Source organism: Bos indicus, chromosome 6 (genome assembly GCF_029378745.1).
Source record: "Bos indicus isolate NIAB-ARS_2022 breed Sahiwal x Tharparkar chromosome 6, NIAB-ARS_B.indTharparkar_mat_pri_1.0, whole genome shotgun sequence".
NCBI classification, from domain to species: domain Eukaryota; kingdom Metazoa; phylum Chordata; class Mammalia; order Artiodactyla; family Bovidae; genus Bos; species Bos indicus.
The window spans coordinates 25781528-25806052 of record NC_091765.1 but is presented as its reverse complement, the minus strand read 5'-3'; the positions used below and the strand labels follow the sequence as shown (position 1 = coordinate 25806052).

The 24525-nt window shown below is 39.0% G+C and overlaps 1 protein-coding gene across 1 annotated transcript in view; it reads left to right on the top strand.

Moving 5' to 3' along the window:
- MTTP (microsomal triglyceride transfer protein) overlaps nucleotides 1-24525 on the top strand; it is a 56747-nt gene that overhangs the window by 18623 nt on the left and 13599 nt on the right. Inside the window, exons 7-15 of the mRNA XM_019962404.2 lie at nucleotides 1663-1813; nucleotides 4567-4724; nucleotides 12545-12713; nucleotides 13693-13800; nucleotides 17010-17222; nucleotides 18892-19103; nucleotides 20792-20889; nucleotides 20991-21112; nucleotides 22489-22716. Of these exons, the coding sequence (XP_019817963.2) occupies nucleotides 1663-1813; nucleotides 4567-4724; nucleotides 12545-12713; nucleotides 13693-13800; nucleotides 17010-17222; nucleotides 18892-19103; nucleotides 20792-20889; nucleotides 20991-21112; nucleotides 22489-22716 (1459 nt within the window). The remainder of the gene's footprint in view (nucleotides 1-1662; nucleotides 1814-4566; nucleotides 4725-12544; nucleotides 12714-13692; nucleotides 13801-17009; nucleotides 17223-18891; nucleotides 19104-20791; nucleotides 20890-20990; nucleotides 21113-22488; nucleotides 22717-24525) is intronic.

Here is a 24525-nt window from a genome sequence, read left to right as displayed (position 1 = left end):
CATTGTTGTTAATAAACACAAAAATGTTCTATCGTAAAGTGATATGACAGAATTTTTGCTGTGATTTATAGTACTTACATATTCAAGACTGTTATTTCAATTTGAGAAAATTTCTCTGGTCAGCATAGTTCCCACAGGCTAAAGGACTAAAATTTCAAATCTAAGAGTATGTCTTATTTTCAGATTTTAATTTAGAATAACACATCCTAGCATTAAATGTAAGTTATATCTTCTGCTGTTATTTCTCAAATATTTCTTCTGAAGTAACCCTAATGTCAGAGGTAAATGGTTAAAATCTTGGTAGAAATGCCTCAAACCACAAATGCTTGAAATTTTATTGAAGTCTCCTCTGGATTAGAACCTTGCATTCTACTTTGTACCACATCCATCTTGTTTTCATATAAAATTAATATTTTAAATTTAGGTTTATCAGGATTCCATTGTTCTATAACACACCACTCCAAACTTAGTAGTATAAAAAGCAGCAATCACTTTATTATTTTCTCTCATACTCGTGACACTTGCCTTGATCCTGCCTTGCTTGGTGTGTGCTGTGCGGTTGCAGAGCTGGTTCAGAGGCTGCTCCCTCACCTATCTAGTGTCTGGGCTGGAGATTCACACTCCTTAGGCTCCTTATGCATCTCTCTTGATCTCCATGGGGCCTCTCAACATGGTAGCTTCAGTAGCCAGACTTCTTACATGGTAAGAAGGTATGTGCTGCTAGCATGCCAGATGAAAGCTGAATTCCCTTTTGTGATTTATTGTTGTTCAGCCACCCAGTCGTGTCTGACTCTTTGCAACCCCGTGGACTGCAGTACGCCAAGCCTCTCTGTCCCTCACCATCTCCTGAAGTTTGCCCAAGTTCATGTCCGTTGCATCATTGATACCATCCAGCCATCTCATCCTCTGATGCCCTCTTCTTCTGCCCTCAATCTTTTGCAGCATCAGGGACTTTAGCGATGAGTCAGCTGTTCACGTCAGATGACCAAAATACTGGAGTTTCAGCTTCAGCATCTATCTTTCCAATGAGTATTCTGGGTTGATTTCTCTTAAGATTGACTGGTTTGATCTTGCAATCCAAGAGTCTCTGAAGAGTCTTCTCCAACATAAAAGGACTTAGCCTTACAAGCCATATATTGAAACTTCTAGTGTTCTCTACAAGTCCTGGCAGTCACAGAGTCCTGCCCAGGTTTAAGGAGAGGGATGTAGACTCCACCTTTTGAAGGGAGAGAGGCAAGCTACTGAAAGAGCATATCAGATTATTGAGGCCATATTTACAAAACAAGATTTCCTAATTGTCTTAGTAAGTGACATGTGGTTGTCCTGAAGATATCATTTTTCAGAGAACTGGGCTAAAGCCCAAAGAAGTGACATCATATATCTTGCTCAGCATCCAGGCAAATTTTCTTTCGTGTAGTCTCTTGTCATAATATTTTGAAATCCCAGGCTTAAACTTTCAAACCTTTGAATAAAATTGTTGCTCCAGAAAAGTTTCATAATTATCTTGAGGTTTCTGTTACTGCTGGAGATCTCTCAGTTTGAAAGACATGGCCTTACAGAATTTGAATACATTAGTATCGTTTGCCAAAAGAATGACAATTAATAGCTTGTTCACTCAAAAGAAGGCCGTTGATGTGGTATTTCTCTTCCCTGGTTATGCAGGCAGAAACTGGAGCTGAAAACCACGGAAGCAAGCGTGAGACTGAAGCCAGGAAAGCAGGTTGCAGCCATCATTAAAGCAGTCGATTCAAAGTACACGGCCATTCCCATTGTGGGGCAGGTCTTCCAGAGCAAGTGCAAAGGATGCCCTTCTGTAAGTGTGAGCCACAGCGCTATGTGGCCAAATCATGGAATAATCACGGCCTACAATTCTGTTTTCCTTTTGTCTCCAATGGAAGCTTCAGTTAATTTATAAGGAAAGTTTACAAAGAACTTCAGCCACCACTGAGTTATAATAGCAGTAGCCTAATAATATGCTATAATAATTAACAAATGACTACCACATCCACTTATTTCAAATAAAAAATGTTATGACTTGAAGGCAGCTTCCTCAAAGAAGACCTCAGAATGCAGTGGGGATAAGCCTGATGAAGTTAGGGGAAGCATACAGCATTGAGAGCATAGACAGTGGCCTGAATCCTGAAAGTTCTGCCTCTCGGGAGTAATATGTCCAGGCTTCTCAGGTGGATCAGTGGGTAAAGAATCCACCTGCAATACAGAAGATGCAAGAGATATGAGTTGGATCACTAGGTCGGGAAGATCCCCTGGAGGAAGACATGGCAACCTACTCCAGTATTCATGCCTGGGAAATCCCATGGACAGAGAAGCCTGGTGGACAAAAGTCCATGGGGTTGCAAAGAGTAGGACACAACTGAAACAGCTGAGCACACACACAGTAATATGTCCACAGGTGAAATGTTTTACTGAGCTCAGTGTTCTGAGAGCTGCTAGGAGGACTAGAAATGGATACCAAGCTCTTCACCTAAATCAGGAACACTTATTTACCACACCCCAACCTCTCCTACTGTTACAGCCAGAAATGAGCGCACCCCCAAGGCTAAGTGTGTGAGTGTGTGTGTCTGTGTGTGCAGGTATGAGTGTATCTGTATGTATTTGTGAGTGTGTGTGTAATATTTTTAATCTAATAAAGAATAATTTCTTTTGTTGCACAAATCAGTTGTGATGTATGGCCACAGATATGACTCTGGGTTCCAGCATGTCCTAATACTTAACCCTTGGCTTCAAGCTCTATTTGTAGCTACCAGAAGATGCTCTTCCCTTGGCCATTATTAGTGTTCAAAAAAGTGGAATCATCAAGAGCTAATACCAGAATTTGCTTAAAGTGCAAGGCACTAATTCCTTATTAGTTTCTCAAATATATCAAAATTGAGTGAAGGGGAAAACAAAATGAGACAAAAATGATTGTTCTCAAACCTTGTTTCTTCTTTTTTCCCCACAAATTATCTAATATTCCAGTGTCATTTTCTAATGTCATATGAGATGGAAATTATTTAGAAAGGTGACTAATGAAACCAATGATCTTTTCTTATTCTGTTAATTTCTCTCCCCATAGTTATCAAATATTATGAGCCATCTAAGATTTCTCAAAACTATTTCTTCATTATTATAGGAAAGATAGGAAAATAATTCTTCATTATTACAGGAAAGATAGGAAAATAATTCTTCATTATTATGTCAGTATAATGTCACCATTGCAACTCTTTAAAGAAAAAAATTCTGACTTAACACTGATGTGATCTCTGCCCTCAGAAACGACCCAGTAAATCTAGCTAAGTACAACTGGAATATTTTTTTGGACTATCCTCTTAAGATTAGATGACCAAAAGGGATTTGAAGAAGAGCAAAATGTGTATCCGTTGTTATTGGAAGGAATGAATAATTTAAAAACTGGTAGCATGCAGATTATGCAGAGTTAAGATTTAACTCTGTGGGATTTAACACATTTTTTTACAACTAGGGGAGAAGTGGTAAACTATGAAAAATAAGGTTTTGAACTTTTTTCTAAGCCAAAAGATGTTATTGATTAGAACTATTTACTGTTTTTAAAATCACAGCAGCATAACAGTAGTGTATATGAGGATTCAGTCCAGTTCAGTCGCTCAGTCGTGTCTGACTCTTTGTGACCCCGTGAATTGCAGCCTGCCAGGCCTCCCTGTCCATCGCCAACCCCCAGAGTTCACTCAGACTCACGTCCATCGAGTCGGTGATGCCATCCAGCCATCTCATCCTCTGTCGTCCCCTTCTCCTCCTGCCCCCAATCCCTCCCAGCATCAGGGTCTTTTCCAGTGAGTCAACTCTTTCACAGCAGGTGGCCAACGTATTGGAGTTTCAGCTTTAGCATCAGTCCTTCCAATGAACACCCAGGACTGATCTCCTTTAGGATGGACTGGTTGGATCTCCTTGCAGTGCAAAGAACTAAGAGTCTTCTCCAACACCACAGTTCAAAAGCATCAATTCCTTTATCTAAATGCCACTCCACTTAACACGGATATATGAAATGAACAGTTCAGATCTCAGCAAGATGATGTTTTACTATTATTAGTATTTCATACAAACCATAAAATAAAGAGAATAAGGAGATCAAATTATTATAAAAACTGGTTTTCAATAAGGTTTCAGTTCATAAGAAACATGACACAATTCTTCAGCAGTTCTGATGATTTTTCCCAACAAAATATCCTGTTGTTAATGAAAATTCAACATAATTTCACTATGGTAGTCAAAGCCTGGCTTCAGATGTAACACCGTTTTGTAACCATGGAATGACCTATATGCCCAGAATCTTGAGGTCATTTGAGCTAAGTACTAATCGACAAGTCCTCTTGAGGAGGACTTGCGCACTGATCAACAGGCCTCTGTATTTGCCTCTGAGAGTCATAGGAACGTGATAGGGGCAGGGGCAATCAGATATATTGAGGTAAGATAAAAAGAGCTTCTTTTGCTTGTCAGATACAAGGAAACATTTATTTCTGGAGAGAACATTCTTTAGAAACACAGATGTTCAGAATTATGAGTGTGGTCTGGGCCTGTGGCCGTGTTTTGCAGCTCTCAGAGCACTGGCAGTCCATCAGAAAACACCTGCAGCCTGACAACCTCTCCAAGGCTGAGGCTGTCAGAAGCTTCCTGGCCTTCATCAAGCACCTCAGGACGGCAAAGAAAGAAGAGATCCTCCAAATTCTAAAGGCAGAAAACAAGGAAGTACTGTAAGTTCCCTGAACATTTCCTGGGGTTGTCTGTAATAAAGTGTTTCTGGGTTGCTGTTTATTAAGCAGGTAAGATCCCTTTTTTGAATCAGCTGCCTCACCTTCAAACCAGTTGTTTTGCTATTTCACATTTGCATTGAACAGTTATACCTCAGTGCAGTAACTCAATGGTTAATTGGCCAGAAAAGCAAGTTTTCAGCAGTGACTCAGAGTGAATATTTTATTTTGAACATTTTGTTCTTCATGAGTGTAAATCAGGTCTAGATTGGTACACAGATAGGGGGATGGTAGGACTGTGATGTGATACCACAGTGCAGGCGCTGCCACACTCTGGTGAAATTGTGTTCCCAGAGCTATTAATTGACACTCAGAAAGAGTTCAGAATTGATTATAAAAACAAACAGACAAACAAAAACAGTTATGTTTTTTCTATTAAAAATGAGCTTTCATTAAAGATACAGTGATGATTGTCATAGAAGCCTTGTTTTGAAGAGAAAATTGAGAACTGAGATTAACAGCAAAAAGAATCCAGAGAAAAGAAATATGTACATCATTTGAGTATTCATTGGAAGAGTGCCTTATTTTACATCCACAATAAAGAGAGTTGACAATTCTCAAACTTACTTTGTAAATACCAATACAAATACACTTTCTAAATAGAAGTGTTTTGGTCTGTAAAACAAAATTTATCTGCAACTACAAATTCAACTGTTTTACACTAATTATCCTAATTGATGGTATAGAACATGGCTCAATTAGTTTGACAAACAGTGGAAACTAGCCATTAAAATAGTCAAAAGTATAAAATGGCCAAGTTACACCCCTTCCCCCACACATACAACACACACAGCAACAGTGGTCACTGAGTTCAAAGGACTTGATTACTCAAGAATAAGAGAATATAGCTTTTTTCTGGAGAAGATTGTTTATTCTTGATTGTACTGTTATTGACTTGACTTAGGTCATTAAAAAATTGATATGAATTCCATATGACTAACTACAAGTTAGTTGGATACTCTCTTCAAAAATAAACATTTAAACTGAGTTAAATATATGCAAAATTATAAATTCTCAGACTCTGTTTTAATCATAGAACTTAAAGATATATTTTAGAGTGACTTATCTTTTTGTCAAAAAAAAAATTACTGACAAAAACAGTGCAAAATTTGGCTGTTAACTTTAAACAGAGATTACACTAAACCTTAGACTTATTTGTATACTAAAAATCTTATGGTGGCAATAATTTGTATGATTTCATGATACATTTTCTAAATCAGGTTATTTACCTGATAATATTTTCAATATTGTATCATATCATAGGAAATAAACATGTAACATTGTATAGTAGAAAAGATATTCAGTTCAGTTCAGTTCAGTTGCTCAGTTGTGTCCGACTCTTTGTGACCCCATGAATCGCAGCACGCCAGGCCTCCCTGTCCATCACCGACTCCTGGAGTTCACTCAAACTCATGTCCATCGAGTCCATGATCCATCCAGCCATGTCATCCTCTGTCATCCCCTTCTCTCCCTGCCCCCAATCCCTCCCAGCATCAGGGTCTTTTCCAATGAGTCAACTCTTTGCATGAGGTGGCCAAAGTACTGGAGTTTCAGCTTTAGCATCATTCCTTCCAAAGAAATCCCAGGGCTGATCTCCTTTAGGATGAACTGGTTGGACCTCCTTGCAGTCCAAGAGACTCTCAAGAGTCTTCTCCAACACCACAGTTCAAAAGCGTCAATTCTTCAGCGCTCAGCTTTCTTCACAGTCCAACTCTCACATCCATACATGACCACAGGAAAAACCATAGCCTTGACTAGACGAACCTTTGTTGGCAAAGTAATGTCTCTGCTTTTCAATATGCTATCTAGGTTGGTCATAACTTTCCTTCCAAGGAGTAAGTGTCTTTTAATTTCATGACTGCAATCACCATCTGCAGTGATTCTAGAGCCCCCCAAAATAAAGTCTGACACTGTTTCCACTGTTTCCCCATCTATTTCCCATGAAGTGATGGGACCAGATGCCATGATCTTCATTTTCTGAATGTTGAGCTTTAAGCCAACTTTTTCACTCTCTTCTTTCACTTTCATCAAGAGGCTTTTTAGTTCCTCTTCACTTTCTGCCATAAGGGTGGTGTCATCTGCATATCTGAGGTTATTGATATTTCTCCCGGCAGTCTTGAAAAGCTCTTCAGTTCAGTTCAGTTCAGTTGCTCAGTCATGTCCGACTCTTTGCAACCCCATGAATTGCAGCATGCCAGGCCTCCCTTTCCATCACCAACTCCCGGAGTTCACTGAGACTCACATCCATCGAGTCAGTGATGCCATCCAGCCATCTCATCCTCTGTCGTTCCCTTCTCCTGACCCCAATCCCTCCCAGCATCAGAGTCGTTTCCAATGAGTCAACTCTTCACATGAGGTGGCCAAAGTACTGGAGTTTCAGCTTTAGCATCATTCCTTCCAAAGAAATCCCAGGGCTGATCTCCTTCAGAATGGACTGGTTGGATCTCCTTGTAGTCCAAGGCACTCTCAAGAGTCTTCTCCAACACCACAGTTCAAAAGCATCAATTCTTTGGCCCTCAGCTTTCTTCACAGTCCAACTTTTACATCCATACATGACCACTGGAAAAACCATAGCCTTGACTAGATGGACCTTTGTTGGCAAAGTAATGTCTCTGCTTTGAATGTGCTATCTAGGTTGGTCATAGCTTTCCTTCCAAGGAGTAAGCGTCTTTTAATTTCATGGCTGCAATCACCATATTAGGATGAACTAAAATCATAAGACCTAGTTTTAAATTCTGACTTCCAAAATCATATAACCTTTAAGTAAGTCATATACATTCAGTCTCCCTGAGCCTCATTTTCAACATTCATAAAATACAGAGAATTCCTTCTGTTTATTGTAGTATAGTGAAAGTCAGGATGGTGGAATGTAACATTTCCCAGTTTCATTATGTGTATCCTATGGCTTTCAGGTTATTAACAAGTACACCAAGAGGAAAGGCTCCTGTGAGCAATTGAGTTTGAAAAACACTGGGGAAAAACACATCAAATAGTTCTCTTTATTGCAGCAATATCTGGCATCTTTAATCTGATAATATTACATATAAGTTTCCTTAAATATGTTCCAAACTTACATGACCTTGAAAATCCCTCTTCTTAAAGCATTTTGTAGGATTAGTATTACATGAAAACACTTTAGAAAACACTGTAATTAAGACCCCAGTATTCCAGAGTCAGAAAAAACTGAGTTCCAATCCTAGCTCTATTTTTACCAGCTATGGGACCTTGAACAAATGATTTGATACCTCTGAGTCTGTTTCCTTATGTATAGGGAGAATATTAGTGTTAAACTGACAGAGATGTTCAGTGAGCTGATGGTATTAATAACAGCATGTATTTATTGAGCGTATACAATGTGCCAAGCACTATTCTAAGTGTTTTACACAGATCATGTGATTTAATCCTCCTGACAACCCTAAAATAACTGCTCTTCATAGCCCCATGTTACAGATAAAGAAGTTAAAGCAAAAAGAGGTTCAGTTCAATTCAGTCAGTCAGTCATGTCCGACTCTTTGCGAGCCCATGGACTGCTGCATGCTAGCCTTCCCTGTCCTTTGCCAACTACCAGAGCTTGCCCAAACTCATGTCCATTGAGTTGGTGATGCCATCTGCCATCCAAGCATCTCATTCTTTGTCATCCCCTTCTCTTCCTGCCTTCAATCTTTCCCAGCATCAGGGTCTTTTCCATTGAGTCAGTTCTTTGCATCAGGTGGCCAAAGTGTTAGAGTTTCAGCTTCAGAATCAGTCCTTCCAATAAATATTCAGGAGTGATTTCTTTAGGATGGACTGGTTGGATCTCCTTGCAGTCCAAGGGACTCTCAAGAGTCTTCTCCAACACCACACTTCAAAAGCATCAATTCTTTGGTGCTCAGCTTTCTTTATGGTCCAACTCTCACATCCATACATGACTACTGGAAAAGCCATAGCTTTGACTAGATGAACCTTTGTTGGCAAAGTAATGTCTCTACTTTTTAATATGCTATCTAGGTTGATCATAGCTTTTCTTCCAAGGAGCAAGCGTCTTTTAATTTCATGACTGCAGTCACCATCTGCAATGATTTTGGAGCCCAAGAAAATAAAGTCTGTCACTGTTTCCACTGCTTCCCCATCTGTTTGCCATGAAGTGATGGAACCAGATGCCATGATCTCAGTTTTTTGAATGTTGAGTTTTAAGCCAACTTTTTCACTCTTCTCTTTCACTTTCATCAAGAGGCTTTTTAGTTCTTCTCTGTCTGCCATAAGGGTGGTGTCATCTGCATATCTGAGGTTATTGATATTTCTCCTGGCAATCTTGATTCCAGCTTGTGCTTCCTCCAGCCCAGCATTTCTCATGATGTACTCTGCATATAAGTTAAATAAGCAGGGTGTTAATATACAGCCTTGATATACTCTTTTCCCAATTTGGAAAAGAGGTTGCATACCTAAAACTGCTAGTCAGTGTTTGCAATAATAACACTTAATAAGTATTATCTCTCTCTCAGTCTGTTCCATTCCATGACGTTTTGTTAGGGCCAAAATGGTATAGTACAAGAATATCTTTTTTAAAATATGTGTATATGTAATGCATTAGATACGTGTATGTATTTGTTATGCAGATGTGAAATGAAATATATACAGACATCTTATGTTCATTAGTATAGCAACTAGTTTCAGAAATATTATCATCCCAAGACTCAACCAATCAGAGATTCTTGATGAGTAGATGATGTAACTAGCACTTTCCTTCAGGAGTTTCACTCTACTAACAACTAATTGTTGTGATTGAACTTGAACCATGCTTGTGTGCATGCTAAATCGCTTGTTGTGTCTGACGCTTTGTGATTCTGTGGACTGTAGCCCACCAGGCTCCTCTGTCCATGGGATTCTCCAAGCAGGATTCCCCAGGAGGGTGGGTTGCCATGCCCTCCTCCAGGGGATCTTTCTGACCCCAGGGTCGAACCCGCCTCTCTTACCTCTCCTGCACTGGCAGGCAGCGTCTCTACCACTAGCACCACCTGGGAAGTCTGAACTTGAACTGCACCATGGTGCTTTTTATTTTTTATTATTTTTTTATTTTGGCTTTTTTTTTTTTTTTTTGCTTTTTATTTTTTAAAAAAATGAGCAGAAATTTCTTTCTTGGGTATAAATGAAAGTTAAAAGAATGTCCCATCTTTCCACTGAATGATACTACCTTAGTTATACATTTAAGAAATGTATATAGTTGCAAAGCTAATTAGAAAAAGAATCGATTTGGGAGACCATAGCTTTTACATATTACTTATGGAGAAAAGAATTTGAACCTAATTTGTAATATTATTTATATAATTTTATTTGCAAACCTCCAAATTATATTTGGCTTAGGGTAGAGTGGAAGTGAGAAATAGATTTAAGGGCCTAGATTTGATAGATAGAGTGCCTGATGAGCTATGGAATGAGGTTCGTGACATTGTACAGAAGACAGGGATCAAGACCATCCCCAAGGAAAAGAAATGCAAAAAGCAAAATGGCTGTCTGGGGAGGCCTTACAAATAGCTATGAAAAGAGGAGAAGCGAAAAGCAAAGGAGAAAAGGAAAGATATAAACATCTGAATGCAGAGTTCCAAAGAACAGCAAGAAGAGATAAGAAAGCCTTCTTCAGTGATCAGTGCAAAAAAAACAGAGGAAAACAACAGAATGGGAAAGACTAGGGATCTCTTCAAGAAAATCAGAGATACCAAAGGAACATTTCATGCAAAGATGGGCTCGATAAAGGACAGAAATGGTATGGACCTAACAGAAGCAGAAGATATTAAGAAGAGGTGGCAAGAATACAGAAGAACTGTACAAAAAAGATCTTCACGACCCAGATAATCATGATGGTGTGATCACTGACCTAGAGCCAGACATCCTGGAATGTGAAGTTAAGTGGGCCTTAGAAAGCATCACTACGAACAAAGCTAGTGGAGGTGATAGAATTCCAGTTGAGCTATTCCAAATCCTGAAAGATGATGCTGTGAAAGTGCTGCACTCAATATGCCAGCAAATATGGAAAACTCAGCAGTGGCCACAAGACTGGAAAAGGTCAGTTTTCATTCCAGTCCCAAAGAAAGGCAATGCCAAAGAATGCTCAAACTACTGCACAATTGCACTCATCTCACACGCTAGTAAAGTAATGCTTAATTCTCCAAGCCAGGCTTCAGCAATATGTGAACCGTGATCTTCCTGATGTTCAAGCTGGTTTTAGAAAAGGCAGAGGAACCAGAGATCAAATTACCAACATCCGCTGGATCGTGGAAAAAGCAAGAGAGTTCCAGAAAAACATCCATTTCTGCTTTATTGACTATGCCAAAGCCTTTGACTGTGTGGATCACAATAAACTGTGGAAAATTCTTCAAGAGATGGGATACCAGACCACCTGACCTGCCTCTTGAGAAATTTGTATGCAGGTCAGGAAGCAACAGTTAGAACTGGACATGGAACAACAGACTGATTCCAAATAGGAAAAGGAGTACTTAAAGGCTGTATATTGTCACCCTGCTTATTTAACTTCTATGCAGAGTACATCATGAGAAACGCTGGACTGTAAGAAACACAAGCTGGAATCAAGATTTCCGGGAGAAATATCAATAACCTCAGATATGCAGATGACACCACCCTTATGGCAGAAAGTGAAGAGGAACTCAAAAGCCTCTTGGTGAAGGTGAAAGTGGAGAGTGAAAAAGTTGGCTTAAAGCTCAACATTCAGAAAATGAAGATCATGGCATCCAGTCCCATCACTTCATGGGAAATAGATGGGGAAACAGTGGAAACAGTGTCAGACTTTATTTTTCCGGGCTCCAAAATCACTACAGATGGTGACTGCAGCCATGAAATTAAAAGACGCTTACTCCTTGGAAGGAAAGTTATGACCAACCTAGATAGCATATTCAAAAGCAGAGACATTACTTTGCCAACAAAGGTTCATCTAGTCAAGGCTATGGTTTTTCCTGTGGTCATGTATGGATGTGAGAGTTGGACTGTGAAGAAGGCTGAGCGCCAAAGAATTGATGCTTTTGAAGTGTGGTGTTGGAGAAGACTCTTGAGAGTCCCTTGGACTGCAAGGAGATCCAACCCGTCCATTCTGAAGGAGATCAGCCCTGGGATTTCTTTGGAAGGAATGATGCTAAAGCTGAAACTCCAGTACTTTGGCCACCTGATGCAAAGAGTTGACTCATTGGAAAAGACTCTGATGCTGGGAGGGATTGGGGGCAGGAGGAGAAGGGGACGACAGAGGATGAGATGGCTGGATGGCATCACTGACTCGATGGACATGAATCTGAGTGAACTCCGGGAGTTGGTGATGGACAGGGAGGCCTGGCGTGCTGCGATTCATGGGGTCGCAAAGAGTTGGACACGACTGAGCGACTGATCTGATCTGATCTCAATACAGTAAGATTAATCTGTATATTCTGAGGGTACATTAAGTGAGAAAGAAGGGAGTTAAGAGAGAGGCTTAAAATAAAATGGGGTAGTGTCTTTCAGAGAAATCCATCACTTTTCTTTTGTTTAAATAAAAAATTTTCACTTCTTTAGGAAACTCAAACCAGTGGGGTCTATGGTGCTACTGCTAAGTTGCTTCAGTCGTGTCCAACTCTGTGCGACCCCATAGACGGCAGCCCACCAGGCTCCCCCGTCCCTGGGATTCTCCAGGCAAGAACAATGGAGTGGGTTGCCATTTCCTTCTCCAATGGGTCTATGAATGGTAGCAATTCAAATAATTTATTAAGCACCCTAAAATTGATATCTATGACTGTTTTCTGTTTTAGACCCCAGCTAGTGGATGCTGTCACCTCTGCTCAGACACCAGACTCATTAGACGCCATTTTGGACTTTCTGGATTTCAAAAGCACCGAGAGCGTTATCCTCCAGGAAAGGTTTCTCTATGCCTGTGCATTTGCCTCACATCCTGATGAAGAACTCCTGAGAGCCCTCATTGTAAGTCAGATGGACACTGCCAAAATTAAAGCTCTCAGCTGATCTTCGGAATCTAAGCAGTAATTAAAAGTTGCCAGCATCAGAATAAAAGCTGAAACTAGAACCTTCTGATTATTCATATTTAAATTCTATTAGACTGTTTTCTTTCATTAATCACTAATTGTAGAGTAGATTATTTCACAAAGTAGAATATTTCACATAGTGTATCTTTGCAATTTCTCTAGATAACTTAAGCTATGTTTAATGGAAATTTAAAGATTATATTCACCTATTATGTAATGTGACATAGGACAAAATTTCAATTTCAGTCTTGGTTATACTTCACAATTTGACTTTAAAAGATTTATTTTGACTTCAAAAATCTTGGTGCTATTTTATGTACAGTACATTGTATAACATATAATCATTATATGTTATGTATTGGGTTGGCCAAAAAGTTCCTTTGGGATTTTCAATACATTATTACTGAAAAACCCCAATGAACCGTTTCACCAACCCAATACATATTAATTCTTCTGTTACTGAAAAATTATATTGGAAGCAAAATCTAGAGTTCTCTTGGACCCAGGGTTTAAAAACAGAAAGTGCACTTATTCACTTATGATTTAGGGGAATAATTCATAATTTTTTTGGAAAATAGGCTTGTTTGAAAATCCGATAGCATTAGTGAAGTCCCTCGTTACCCACACGTACAATTTTACAGACCATTTTTTCGATTCACTGATGCAGTGAATATAATCCATAAACCTCTCAGGAATTCACAGATCTATGTTAAAAATACCTAGAAAGACTTTACCAACTCTTCCATTCAAAGCTAGATAGTGAATTTATGTGTCCCCAAAGCAAAATTCAGAGTTTGAAATCTAGAAATATGGAAACAGTTTCTTTAGGCTTTGGCTACTTTGTTTCTTACTGAAAAATATTCCATGAAAATGTTTAAATGTTTTGGTTATCTGTTTTATCCCTGTTTGGCTAATAGAGTAAGTTCAAAGGTTCTTTTGGAAGCAATGACATCAGAGAATCTGTTATGATCATCATCGGGGCCCTTGTCAGGAAGTTGTGTCAGAACCAAGGCTGCAAACTGAAAGTAAGTGCAAATCCAGTCTAAGTCACTGTATATATAGCTCCAAACCATCCTGTTTAACACTCACATGCTGTCCACAACTGGTGTTCCTATTTCCCCTCACCCTACTCTATTTTCACCACCTGCAACCCACTCCAGTTTTCTTGCCTGGAGAATCCCAGAGACAGGGGAGCCTGGTGGGCTGCCGTCTCTGGGGTCGCACAGAGTTGGACACGACTGAAGCGACTTAGCAGCAGCAGCAGCAGCATGGCAATTATTGCTGTTGAACATACTTTATAATTCAGTTAATTATTACATGGATTATTTATTCTGTCTCCCACTGAAATATAAGTTCACTGCAGAAATGGATCTATGTTCATTCCACACCAATTTCTTAAAATGGTGCCTGGTATATAGGTGATGTTCAGTAAGTGCTTGCTGAAAGTGAATAGTCCAAGAATCCCGCATCAAGAAATATTTATTGAGTACCCACTGTGTACTGTACTCAACTTTGAATGATGTATATATGTATATATGGTAAAGTTCTTATTCTTCAATATTAGATTCTAAGGCTACCTCCTAGGGCAGACTATTATCTATAGTAAGTATGGTTTGCAGTTTTTGAGTTTTTATGGGAGAAATTTAATTACTTCTAACTACTTTAGAACTTTATATTTTATTTTTAATTTCATTTCCTCAAAGCTTCTCCACTTGCCTGAGTGGACTATCAATTTTAACATCTTCCTCATTAAATTATGACAAAACACTCACTTTTAAGCACAACTAAATATGGAAAATCTAAATGAGTTAATATCCAACTCAACTCATCTTTCTGTAAGGCAAATAGGTTAAAGATGTTAAATACATACAAATATAACCTTTTTTCCATCCATGTTTATTATATAGCCAGCTTTCAGTCAGCATTTTACTTCTATTTCTGTTTCCCATTAATATTTGTTTTTGCTTACATTTTGATCTCACTGCATCCTAATTTCTTTTCTCCCCCAAATTTCTATTTGGAAAAAATTCAGACCTATGAAAAAGTTGTGAGGATAGTGCAATTCCATGAATATTTGTATACCTACAAATATACCTACATTATAATTCATATAAATATATGAAATAGGAACATGATTTGAAAGTCAAATATTCATCTAAATTTGGCAGTTGTTAATGTATTGTCCTATTTGAATTATCTTATTTCATTTTATATTATTTTGGTTGAACCCTTTGAGAGTAAGTTGCATGCATCTGACATTTTACCCCTGAAGACTTTTACTTCTCATTACTTGAAGGTCATTGCATCTAGGCTCTTACAATGGACAGAATACATGTATTTATACTTATTAAATTGTGAGTTCATACTGCTACCTCTAATTCTAATCCAGTTCTACAGGGTTCTTTCTCTCCTTCCATCATTCCATAATTATATCTTCCTTCTCCCACAGTGAGAACCTTGGTTCTCAAGAACATCAATACTGTGATTCATTTGCTCAGTCCTAAAGCATGCACAAAATAGCTTTGAAATTGTTACACGAATATCACTACAAAAAACAAACTACCTTAAGTAAAGTTCAAGACTTCACAATCTTTTTGTCTTTAGAATATATTACACTAAAGGTGTATAATCAGAGTACTATGCTCAAACATTACTTGGGTTAATTCTTTTTTATTCTCTTTTGTTTAGTTATGTTATTAATCTGATATTTATTCATGTTCATTAGATTTTGTTTGAATTCAGTTTTAGCATCCTTTCATCCTTGTTAACTCCATTTCTTGAATATATGAAATAGGAACATGATTTGAAAGTCAAAACTTGATTTTAAAAATATCCTCAAAGAGGTCTCATTCCCTTTCCTACCCTTCCACCCATTCTTACCTACTTTTTCTACATAAGTGGTATCATTAGTTTGGGGTTCTCTTTCCTGTCTCTTTTTGCAACAGTAAGCAGGTGTACACACACATTCTTATTCCTTTTTTCTTAGACAAACTATAAACTCCTGTATACATTCTCTTGTATCTTGTTTTTTCCACTTAACAACATATTCTGGACATCAGCCCATACTGGTTCACAGAGATCTTTCTCCTCCCTTTCACAGCTGCCTAGCACTCCATGTGTGTTAGCCTGAGACACTGCGGTTTATTCTCCCATGTATGGTCATTAGGTGATGTCCACTGCTTCTGCTCTTTACAAATAATATTTAAATGGATAATCTTGGGCACATTTTCTCTTATTTTTGGAGCTATAGCTTCAGGGCTAGGGTACTGGATCAAAATGCAGATCTGTTAGCTTTTGCCAAATTATCTTCCACGGGATTTGTAACATTTTAGGTTCCCACTAGGATGCCTATTTCCCAATAGGCTCAATAACAATGTATGTTATCAAACTTTTGGGTTTTTAGAGTTCAGTCTGATAGTTGAGAAATAGCACTTCTTTATTACATTTAAGCTTTAGCATCTTCATTCTATTTGAGAGTCTTTTATGTCTTCGCTACCCCCCATCTCTCCCATTGTGTGTGTGTGTGTGTGTGTGTACCTGAAGCCTATAGATGACACTGAGCCCCTAAAACATACCTAGTAACAAAGGTAAAATAGAGCCTATTTCTAATTTACTTTTCCATTAAACTATTAACTAGTAAGTTAATAGTTTCTAGGCCAGAAAACATAAGGCCTTTCCTGATTAAAGAATATGTTTGCAAAGTACCTGCTACACAGAAGGCATTCAAGAAAGGTTTTTTGAAGTGTGTCAGCGTTAATGAAATTTGGAATTGAGTGGAAATGAGCACTCTTTAAACAGTTAGAACAAGACCTTACAGTTGAGTCCTAAGTGCTATCACCATAGTTAATACAAAAGTAAAGGTGAGTGCCACCAGTTAGGCACCTCCTAACCATTATTTAGAATTTCAATGAATGGGTAATTCTAGGAATAATTGATCACAAGGGAATTTTTAAAATGACTTTATACATTCAGAATGTGTTTAAAAGTAAATATGCCCATTGTTAATTATACTCATTGTTTGTTGCAGATATGTTAATGTGTGTATTTAAAAAATAACAATACCTTTATCAAGCTTTACTTTTTCATTTTCATTGCGTGCCTCGGTCAAGCAACCAGTGCAAAATGTTGTAAAACTTTAGGCTGTTGTCTTGGACACAAGAGTGAAGCCAATCTTACCCAAGCTTTGTTTCATGTGTGGTTACACACATGTCTGATGTAGAATGTGTTCTTTTAGGGAGTAATAGAAGCCAAAAAGTTAATCTTGGGAGGACTTGAAAAAGCAGAGAAAAAAGAGGACATCGTGATGTACCTGCTGGCTCTGAAGAACGCCCGGCTTCCAGAAGGCATCCCGCTCCTTCTGAAGTACACAGAGACAGGAGAAGGGCCCATTAGCCACCTTGCCGCCACCACACTCCAGAGATATGATGTCCCTTTCATAACTGATGAGGTAAGTTCTCCAAGAATATTTTCAACCTTCACAAAAGGGAAAAAAAAAAGCATGCCTAATCATGAGTCAAATGCAAACTTCTCTGAAGTCACCCTATTCCCCCCCCAAACTAAGAATTTCTTTTTCCTGTTTAGAAATAACTTCAATTGGATTTAAGTCGGTTCTGAAGTAGCCTCACATTTTGAGTAGATAATGCCCTATATCATGAAGCATAAATATTGAAGCACCTTCTCTTACTTTAAGAAACAAATTCTTCTCTGAAATATCTTTATTTCCCTGGTGGCTCAGACAGTAAAGAATCTGCCTGCAATGCAGGAGACCCAGGTTCGATCCCTGGGTAGGGAAGATCTCCCTGGAGAAGGAAATGGCTAACCACTCCAGTATTGTTGCCTGGGAAATCTCGCAGACAGAGGAACCTGATGGGTTACAGTCCATGGGGTTGCAGAATCAGACATGACTGAGTGATTAACACACACACACACACACACACCCCACAAGTTTTAAGACGCTCTTAAATTGTTTGACATGGGAATAACCTGGCTTAAGTCTGACCATTCAGGAAGCCATCCAAATTAAAAATTTTTTTAGGACAGAGAATGTTTACAAAGTGTAAGATAAACTGCCTGCTCAGAATGATGCTCTAAGTTTGCAGCTACATTTGTTGATAGGCTATGAAGTGTGATAATTAGGGTCATGAGTGTTTGAGACAGATAGATTCTGGCTCAGTCTCTTCTTAGTTGTCTTTGTTTTGATGAGTTTCTTAATTCCTATGTACCCGAAAACAAGGTTAACATTTGAGAGAGAGAACAAGGCAGAGGGGAGTAGAATTGAAAGAAATACCTAGTGTAGAACCCCTATTGTTAGGTGATGCTAGTGACTAATGAAATTAGTTGTTGCCACAGGATGTAATTATTTTGATGAATTTTCTTCAGTATTAACATTTTGTAAAAAAAAAAAGAAGAAGAAAATCCTCTATTATAACCTATGGCCTTTGGATGATAATGATGATCAGTATAGATTCATCAAATGTAATACACGTACCACTGAGATGCAGGATGTTGATAGAGGGGAGGTTGTGTGGAAGGGGGAGTGGGAAGGGATGGAGATCAGGAGGTATATAGGAATGCTATACCTGCAGCTCAGTGTTTCTGTGAACCTAAGATTTCTCTAAAAAATAGTCTATTAATTTTAAAAAGATGGAAAATTCTGAGGCATTTCATTGTAAGGAATATAGGTTCATATAGTCATCTCTCTCCAGAGGTCCCTTGTCGTGTAGCAGTAGTACCTTTGAAAAATCTATGTCTGTTAGGTAATACTATGATATGCTGCATAGCAATCAAGACTCAAAAATCTCAGTTTCTCACATCTCGGCTTCTCATCCATGCTATGGCTAATCCATGCTAAGGGAAAATGTGGCCATGAACTCACTATAGTAGTAGATGAAAGAGAGGGATAAGATATATCAGCACTTAACTGCCTCAGCCCAGAAGTCACCCACAGAAATTCTGCTTATGGTTTGTTAGCCAGAACTATGGCCCCACCCTAAGTCAAAGAAATCTGGGAAATATAGAGGCACATGTCTATTTTTATGAGCATGAACTCTTCCTGCCACGGTATAAATTCATGAGATGAGATGTGTGCTAACCAAGCTTGAACATCTTGTCTACAGGTAAAGAAGACTATGAACAGGATATACCACCAGAATCGTAAAATACATGAAAAAACTGTGCGTACTACTGCAGCTGCCATCATTTTAAAAAACAATCCATCCTACATGGAAGTAAAAAACATCCTGCTCTCTATTGGGGAACTTCCCAAAGAAATGAATAAGTACATGCTCTCCATTGTCCAAGACATCCTACGTTTTGAAACACCTGCAAGGTAGGGAACAGCGCCCCTCTCTCTGCTTATCCAAGCTCGTTTGTATAATGATGTGATACACATGTGGCTAATAATAACGGTGTGGTCTTTATGCTGGGTTATGTTGCATAAAACCAAAGAGTTTGCCAAATTTCCCATAAGAGAAGTATTTAGCAGGCCAGATTAAACTTCGCCTTGGCACTATGATTTGGAACTCTGGATATGGTTTTTTTCACTCTAGGTCTCCTGTTCGGTCTGGTAATATCATATTGCCAAATGTTAGTAATGTTTTAAAATCCAACTACATTTTCAGTAGCACTGAAATCTTCTCTCAGCCTTACTTCATCCCTGGAGCAAAGCAGAAGAGAGCTAATCACTCACTCACATGCAGTCCCTGTGAATATTTGAGGACTGCTCTTTACATTTTCTTCTCCATGCTAAAATCATATCACCTAGTGATTCTGGGGTGAACCCTGTAAGGCAACATTCTTCTTCTTCCTCTCAATAATGTTCTACATCAGACCTAGGTACAGATTTCTTTGGTGGATTATTTTCTTTTTTTGCTGTGCTGTTTAAATTTTATTATTACTGATGCAATTAATGTTAAGTAGTCAGGAATGGCAATAAGAGTGAAAGTCTCTTGGTCGTGTCCAACTCTTTGGGACCCCATGTACTATACAGTCCATGGAATTCTCCAGGCCAGAATACTAGAGTGGGTAGCCTTTCCCTTCTCCAGGGTATCTTCCCAACCCAGGGATCAAACTCAGGTATCCCAGGTCTCCCATATTGCGGGCAGATTCTTTACCAGCTGAGCTACAGGGAAGCCCAAGGATACTGAAGTCCATAGCCTATCCCTTAGAAGGTTAAGCCTTACTTAGAAAGAGATGCTCAGGCTTCCCAGGGGGCGCTAGTAGTAAAGAACCTGCCTGCCAATGCAGGAGATGAAAGAGATATGGTTTCAATCCCTGGATTGGGAAAATCCCCTGGAGAAGGGCATGGCAACCCACTCCAGTGTCCTTACCTGAAGAATTCCATGGACAGAGGAGCGTGGTGTGTTATAGTCCATAGGGTTGCAAAGAGTCAGACACGACTGAAGTAACTTAGCACACACATTGTGTTTTACTGGGATGTTTCTTTTTCTTTTCTTTTTTCTTTTTTATGGCCATGCTGAGTGGTTTGTGAGATCTCAGTTTCCTGACCAGGGATCGAACCCGTGTCCCTTATGGTGGAAGCTCATGAAGTCCTAACTGTTGCACCACCAGAGAAGTCCCTTGTGAAGTATCGCTTTAATTGAACATTAGACAACACTAGAGGGTATAGGAAAACATTTAAAGAAAGATTGGGCAGCCTCTCCAGTTTGGTACAATTTTCCTTAAAGGTATATACTATTTGACAATAGAACCACAATGATTCAAAGAACGTGTTGTTTTCCACTTCTGAGTTGTGTCCATCACTCAGCTTCAACCATCTCATAGCTGGGTGTCCTCACCTTGCTGTCATGTTGATACCAAACTAAACTTCAGATATCTGAGGAATGAAGGGGAAAACCCTCATCCTGATGCTGACACTCCAGCTGGCACCTCCCTAGTCTTGGAGTGGCACGAGGAAAATTTGGCCCCTTCTTTTTTCCACTGAGGATTTGGGTTCCTTCCAAATCTGACTTGGGAAACAGCCATCACAATGCAGCTTTTTCCTTTTTTGTGTTATAGCAAAATGGTCCGTCAAGTTCTGAAGGAAATGGTCGCTCATAATTACGATCGTTTCTCCAAGAGTGGGTCCTCCTCTGCATATACTGGCTACGTAGAACGTACGTAACCCAGAAAGGGGTTCTCCCTCCCTGCCCCATGCCCTGCTCAGTGTTGCTGTGACTGTTGTTAAATTTGCGGATTTTTTTGTTGGTGTCATTAGGGACTTCCCATTCGGCATCTACTTACAGCCTTGACATTCTTTACTCTGGTTCTGGCATTCTAAGGAGAAGTAATCTGAACATCTTTCAGTATATTGAGAAAACTCCTCTTCATGGTATCCAGGTATCTCATTTTTTCATTAATTTTGCTTATTTGACTATGTAAGCAGTTAGTGTGAAGTAGGATAAAATATATACTAATGATATAACACTGTAGAATGTGTAAATTAATCATGGATCTATCATGTCATCCTGATTCCATCATCTGCAAGAGGCTGTGTGGTTTATGGTCCCAGAGAGTTTCAAATATGCAAACATCCATATTTTTTCAAAGGTACAAATGTTCACAAAATTGAAATCATGCCAGTATTTCTCACATATGTTTTGCAAAAATATTTTATTTTTACTCGTAGATATGTATACTCCTTGGAGCTCCAGATATTTAATTCTAGAATCTATTTCCTTCTCTTGGTGTTTCTATGGAGAGAGTGATTCTTCATAATGCAAGCTCTCATAATAGAATATGGTTCTCCGAAGAGTTGATCTAATTTTTCTAATACTTCTAAGACAGAAAAGAGTAAAGTGGAGACATTTGACAACTGGCTGACTTCCATCCCTTTAGTTTTACCCCAAATTTGGTGACAATCTTTAAAGGCTTCCTAATTTCAAAATATACTCTCTTTTTAGTTTTTATGCGTATCAAAACTATAATCTTCTAAATAAGCTCACTTTATCTTTAGAAATGATTTAGTGTTCTATAAACTTGAGTTCTTATCAATATTGCATTACTACACTGTTTAACAGGACTCTAGTCAGAAACCATGCCTCTGTCCTGAGGAATCACCATCTGTTTTCTGATATGCACTCTGAAATGCCAAACGCCCATGGCTAGGGCCCTGGGTGTGGAGGACAGAGAATATGTAGGATTCCTATGTCTGGTAGATCTCAGGGTGTGAACCTGCTCTCGATGTTCAACGTCTCTTCTTTTACTGGAAAAGGTTTTATGTGGAAGGTTGTGAGTCATGGCTTAGAGAGTTGCACACCCTCTCATAGCACAGACTTGGGCCAACTGTGCCAACATCTCTCCACCTCGTTTTCAGGGGCTCCCTGAGACAGGCAATCCACTGTGTATGACAATTCTGCAGAAACTGTCTCTAGGATGACGCCATTAAATGGAAAGTTCCTGTTCTTTGCAGTCAGACAGAAGAGGTTTGAGACCTATCTCTACCATCTGAGTGTTTTTTCAGGCTTCATCTACAAAATGGATACAATCACATGTACCTCCAAATGTGGCTGTGAGAATTAAATGAAGAAAACAAAGAAGAAAGAAGAAAACAAACTCATATTCAGGCACAGAGCTGTTTTTGTTTTATTTTTTGCCTATTTTTTTGCAGCTGCAGGCAACTTTTGGAACCCCAGGAAAGTTGTAGGTATAGCTCATCCTCTTGTACAGAACGGGCGGGGAACTAATGCCATGAATGCTATATCCGTTTTCCCTAGGTGGTCATTGAAGCCCAAGGACTGGAGGCATTAATTGCAGCCACTCCTGATGAGGGGGAAGAGAACCTTGACTCCTATGCTGGCTTGTCAGCTCTCCTCTTTGATGTTCAGCTCAGACCTGTCACTTTTTTCAACGGGTACAGTGATTTGATGTCCAAAATGCTGTCAGCATCTAGTGACCCTATGAGTGTGGTGAAAGGACTTCTTCTGCTAATAGATCATTCCCAGGTAATTCAGTCTGCACATGAATATTGAATATACTAGTCACATTTTATATACATGGAGGATACAAGATAAAGTTCCACTCACCTTGGAGCTCACATTCTAAGCATTCGACCCTCTTGGCATTATTGTCCTTTCTCCTTACCTACAGGAAAATGGGTTTTCTTTTGCCTGTATTATCTGATTAAGACGTCGTCTCACTGTTGAGGCAAAAGAGGAACTACTCAACATGAATGTAATACAATGTCATTATATCTCAGTAAAACTAAAAGTGGGGGAAGGAAACTGGTAGGAACAGAAAAAAGAAACTATGGAGAAAATAACTTAGGATTCAACAGAGGAGAGATGGCCTTATTTCTTTCACTTGGCTTTCTTGGGTACAAATATGATATTTTTTTCTGAACACAAGCACTGAACTACAAGGCTTCATAAGTTACTGATGACATTTAACATGATGACATTGGTAAAGATTCAAGTAGTGCATCATCCCTACCATATCAGCAGAGGCACAAGCAATCACTGACACCAACCACATGTTTAATGGACACTCTTTGCCCCACATTCTCATGTTCACAGAACCTTACAAAGGTCCATTCATTGTTAAAGAATAAGAGTACTTTCATTCACTTGACCTGCATTATTCAGAATAGTTTTCAGTTTTCTTCACTCCTAATCTTATATTACTGTACTAAGATATGACAATAGTATATTCTGTATGGTAAGATTTAGGTGACCAGGTTACTGTAGGGTGGGAATGGTCTGTTTCATGGAATTTTCTCAGAAACAGAAGAGGGTTAATCTGAATAACCTTTGAGTTTGAGTGTGTTTAATGCTTAATTTTTTTTTTCTTTAATAACTTGACATTTCCGGTCTTACTAAGCATCAGTTCAGTTCAGTTCAGTTCAGTCGCTCAGTCGTGTCCGACTCTTTGCAACCCCATGAATCACAGCACACCAGGCCTCCCTGTCTATCACCGTCTCCCGGAGTTCACTCAAACTCACTTCCATGGAGTCAGTGATGCCATACAGCCATCTCATCCTCTGTCGTCCCCTTTTCCTCCTGCCCCCAATCCCTCCCAGCATCAGAGTCTTTTCCAATAAGTCAACTCTTCGCATGAGGTGGCCAAAGTACTGGAATTTCAGCTTTAGCATCATTCCTTCCAAAGAACAGCCAGGGCTGATCTCCTTTAGAATGGACTGGTTGGATCTCCTTGCAGTCCAAGGGACTCTCAAGAGTCTTCTCCAACACCACAGTTCAAAAGCATCAATTCTTTGGCGCATAGCAATATAAAAATGGAATATTTGCTAAAAAGAGGATCTTATGAAAAATCCTTAAAGTGATCACTTGCACTCTAACTTGTATTTTTGAGTTGAAGAAGTATGCGGAGATTGGATTAAAATGTACAGACTATAGGACTTTCTGGGGAAGTTTGCTTTTGTGGTTTATTCAGAAGTAATAGCCTAGGTTTGACTTTTGCCTCCACTAGTTACCTTCTGGAATGGGCAAATTTAACTCAGATAACCATTATATCTACTACTGTGGGCAAGAATCCCTTAAATGGAGTAGCCATCATAATCAACAAGAGTCCAAAATTCAGTACTTGGATGCAATCTCAAAAACAACAGAATGATCTCTGTTTGTTTCCAAGGCAAACCATTCAATATCACAGTACTCCAAGTCTATGCCCTGACCAGTAGCGCTGAAGAAGTTGAGGTTGAATGGTTCTATGAAGACCTACAAGAGCTTCTAGAACTAACACCCAAAAAAGATGTCCTTTTCATTACAGGGGACTGGAATGCAAAACTAGGAAGTCAA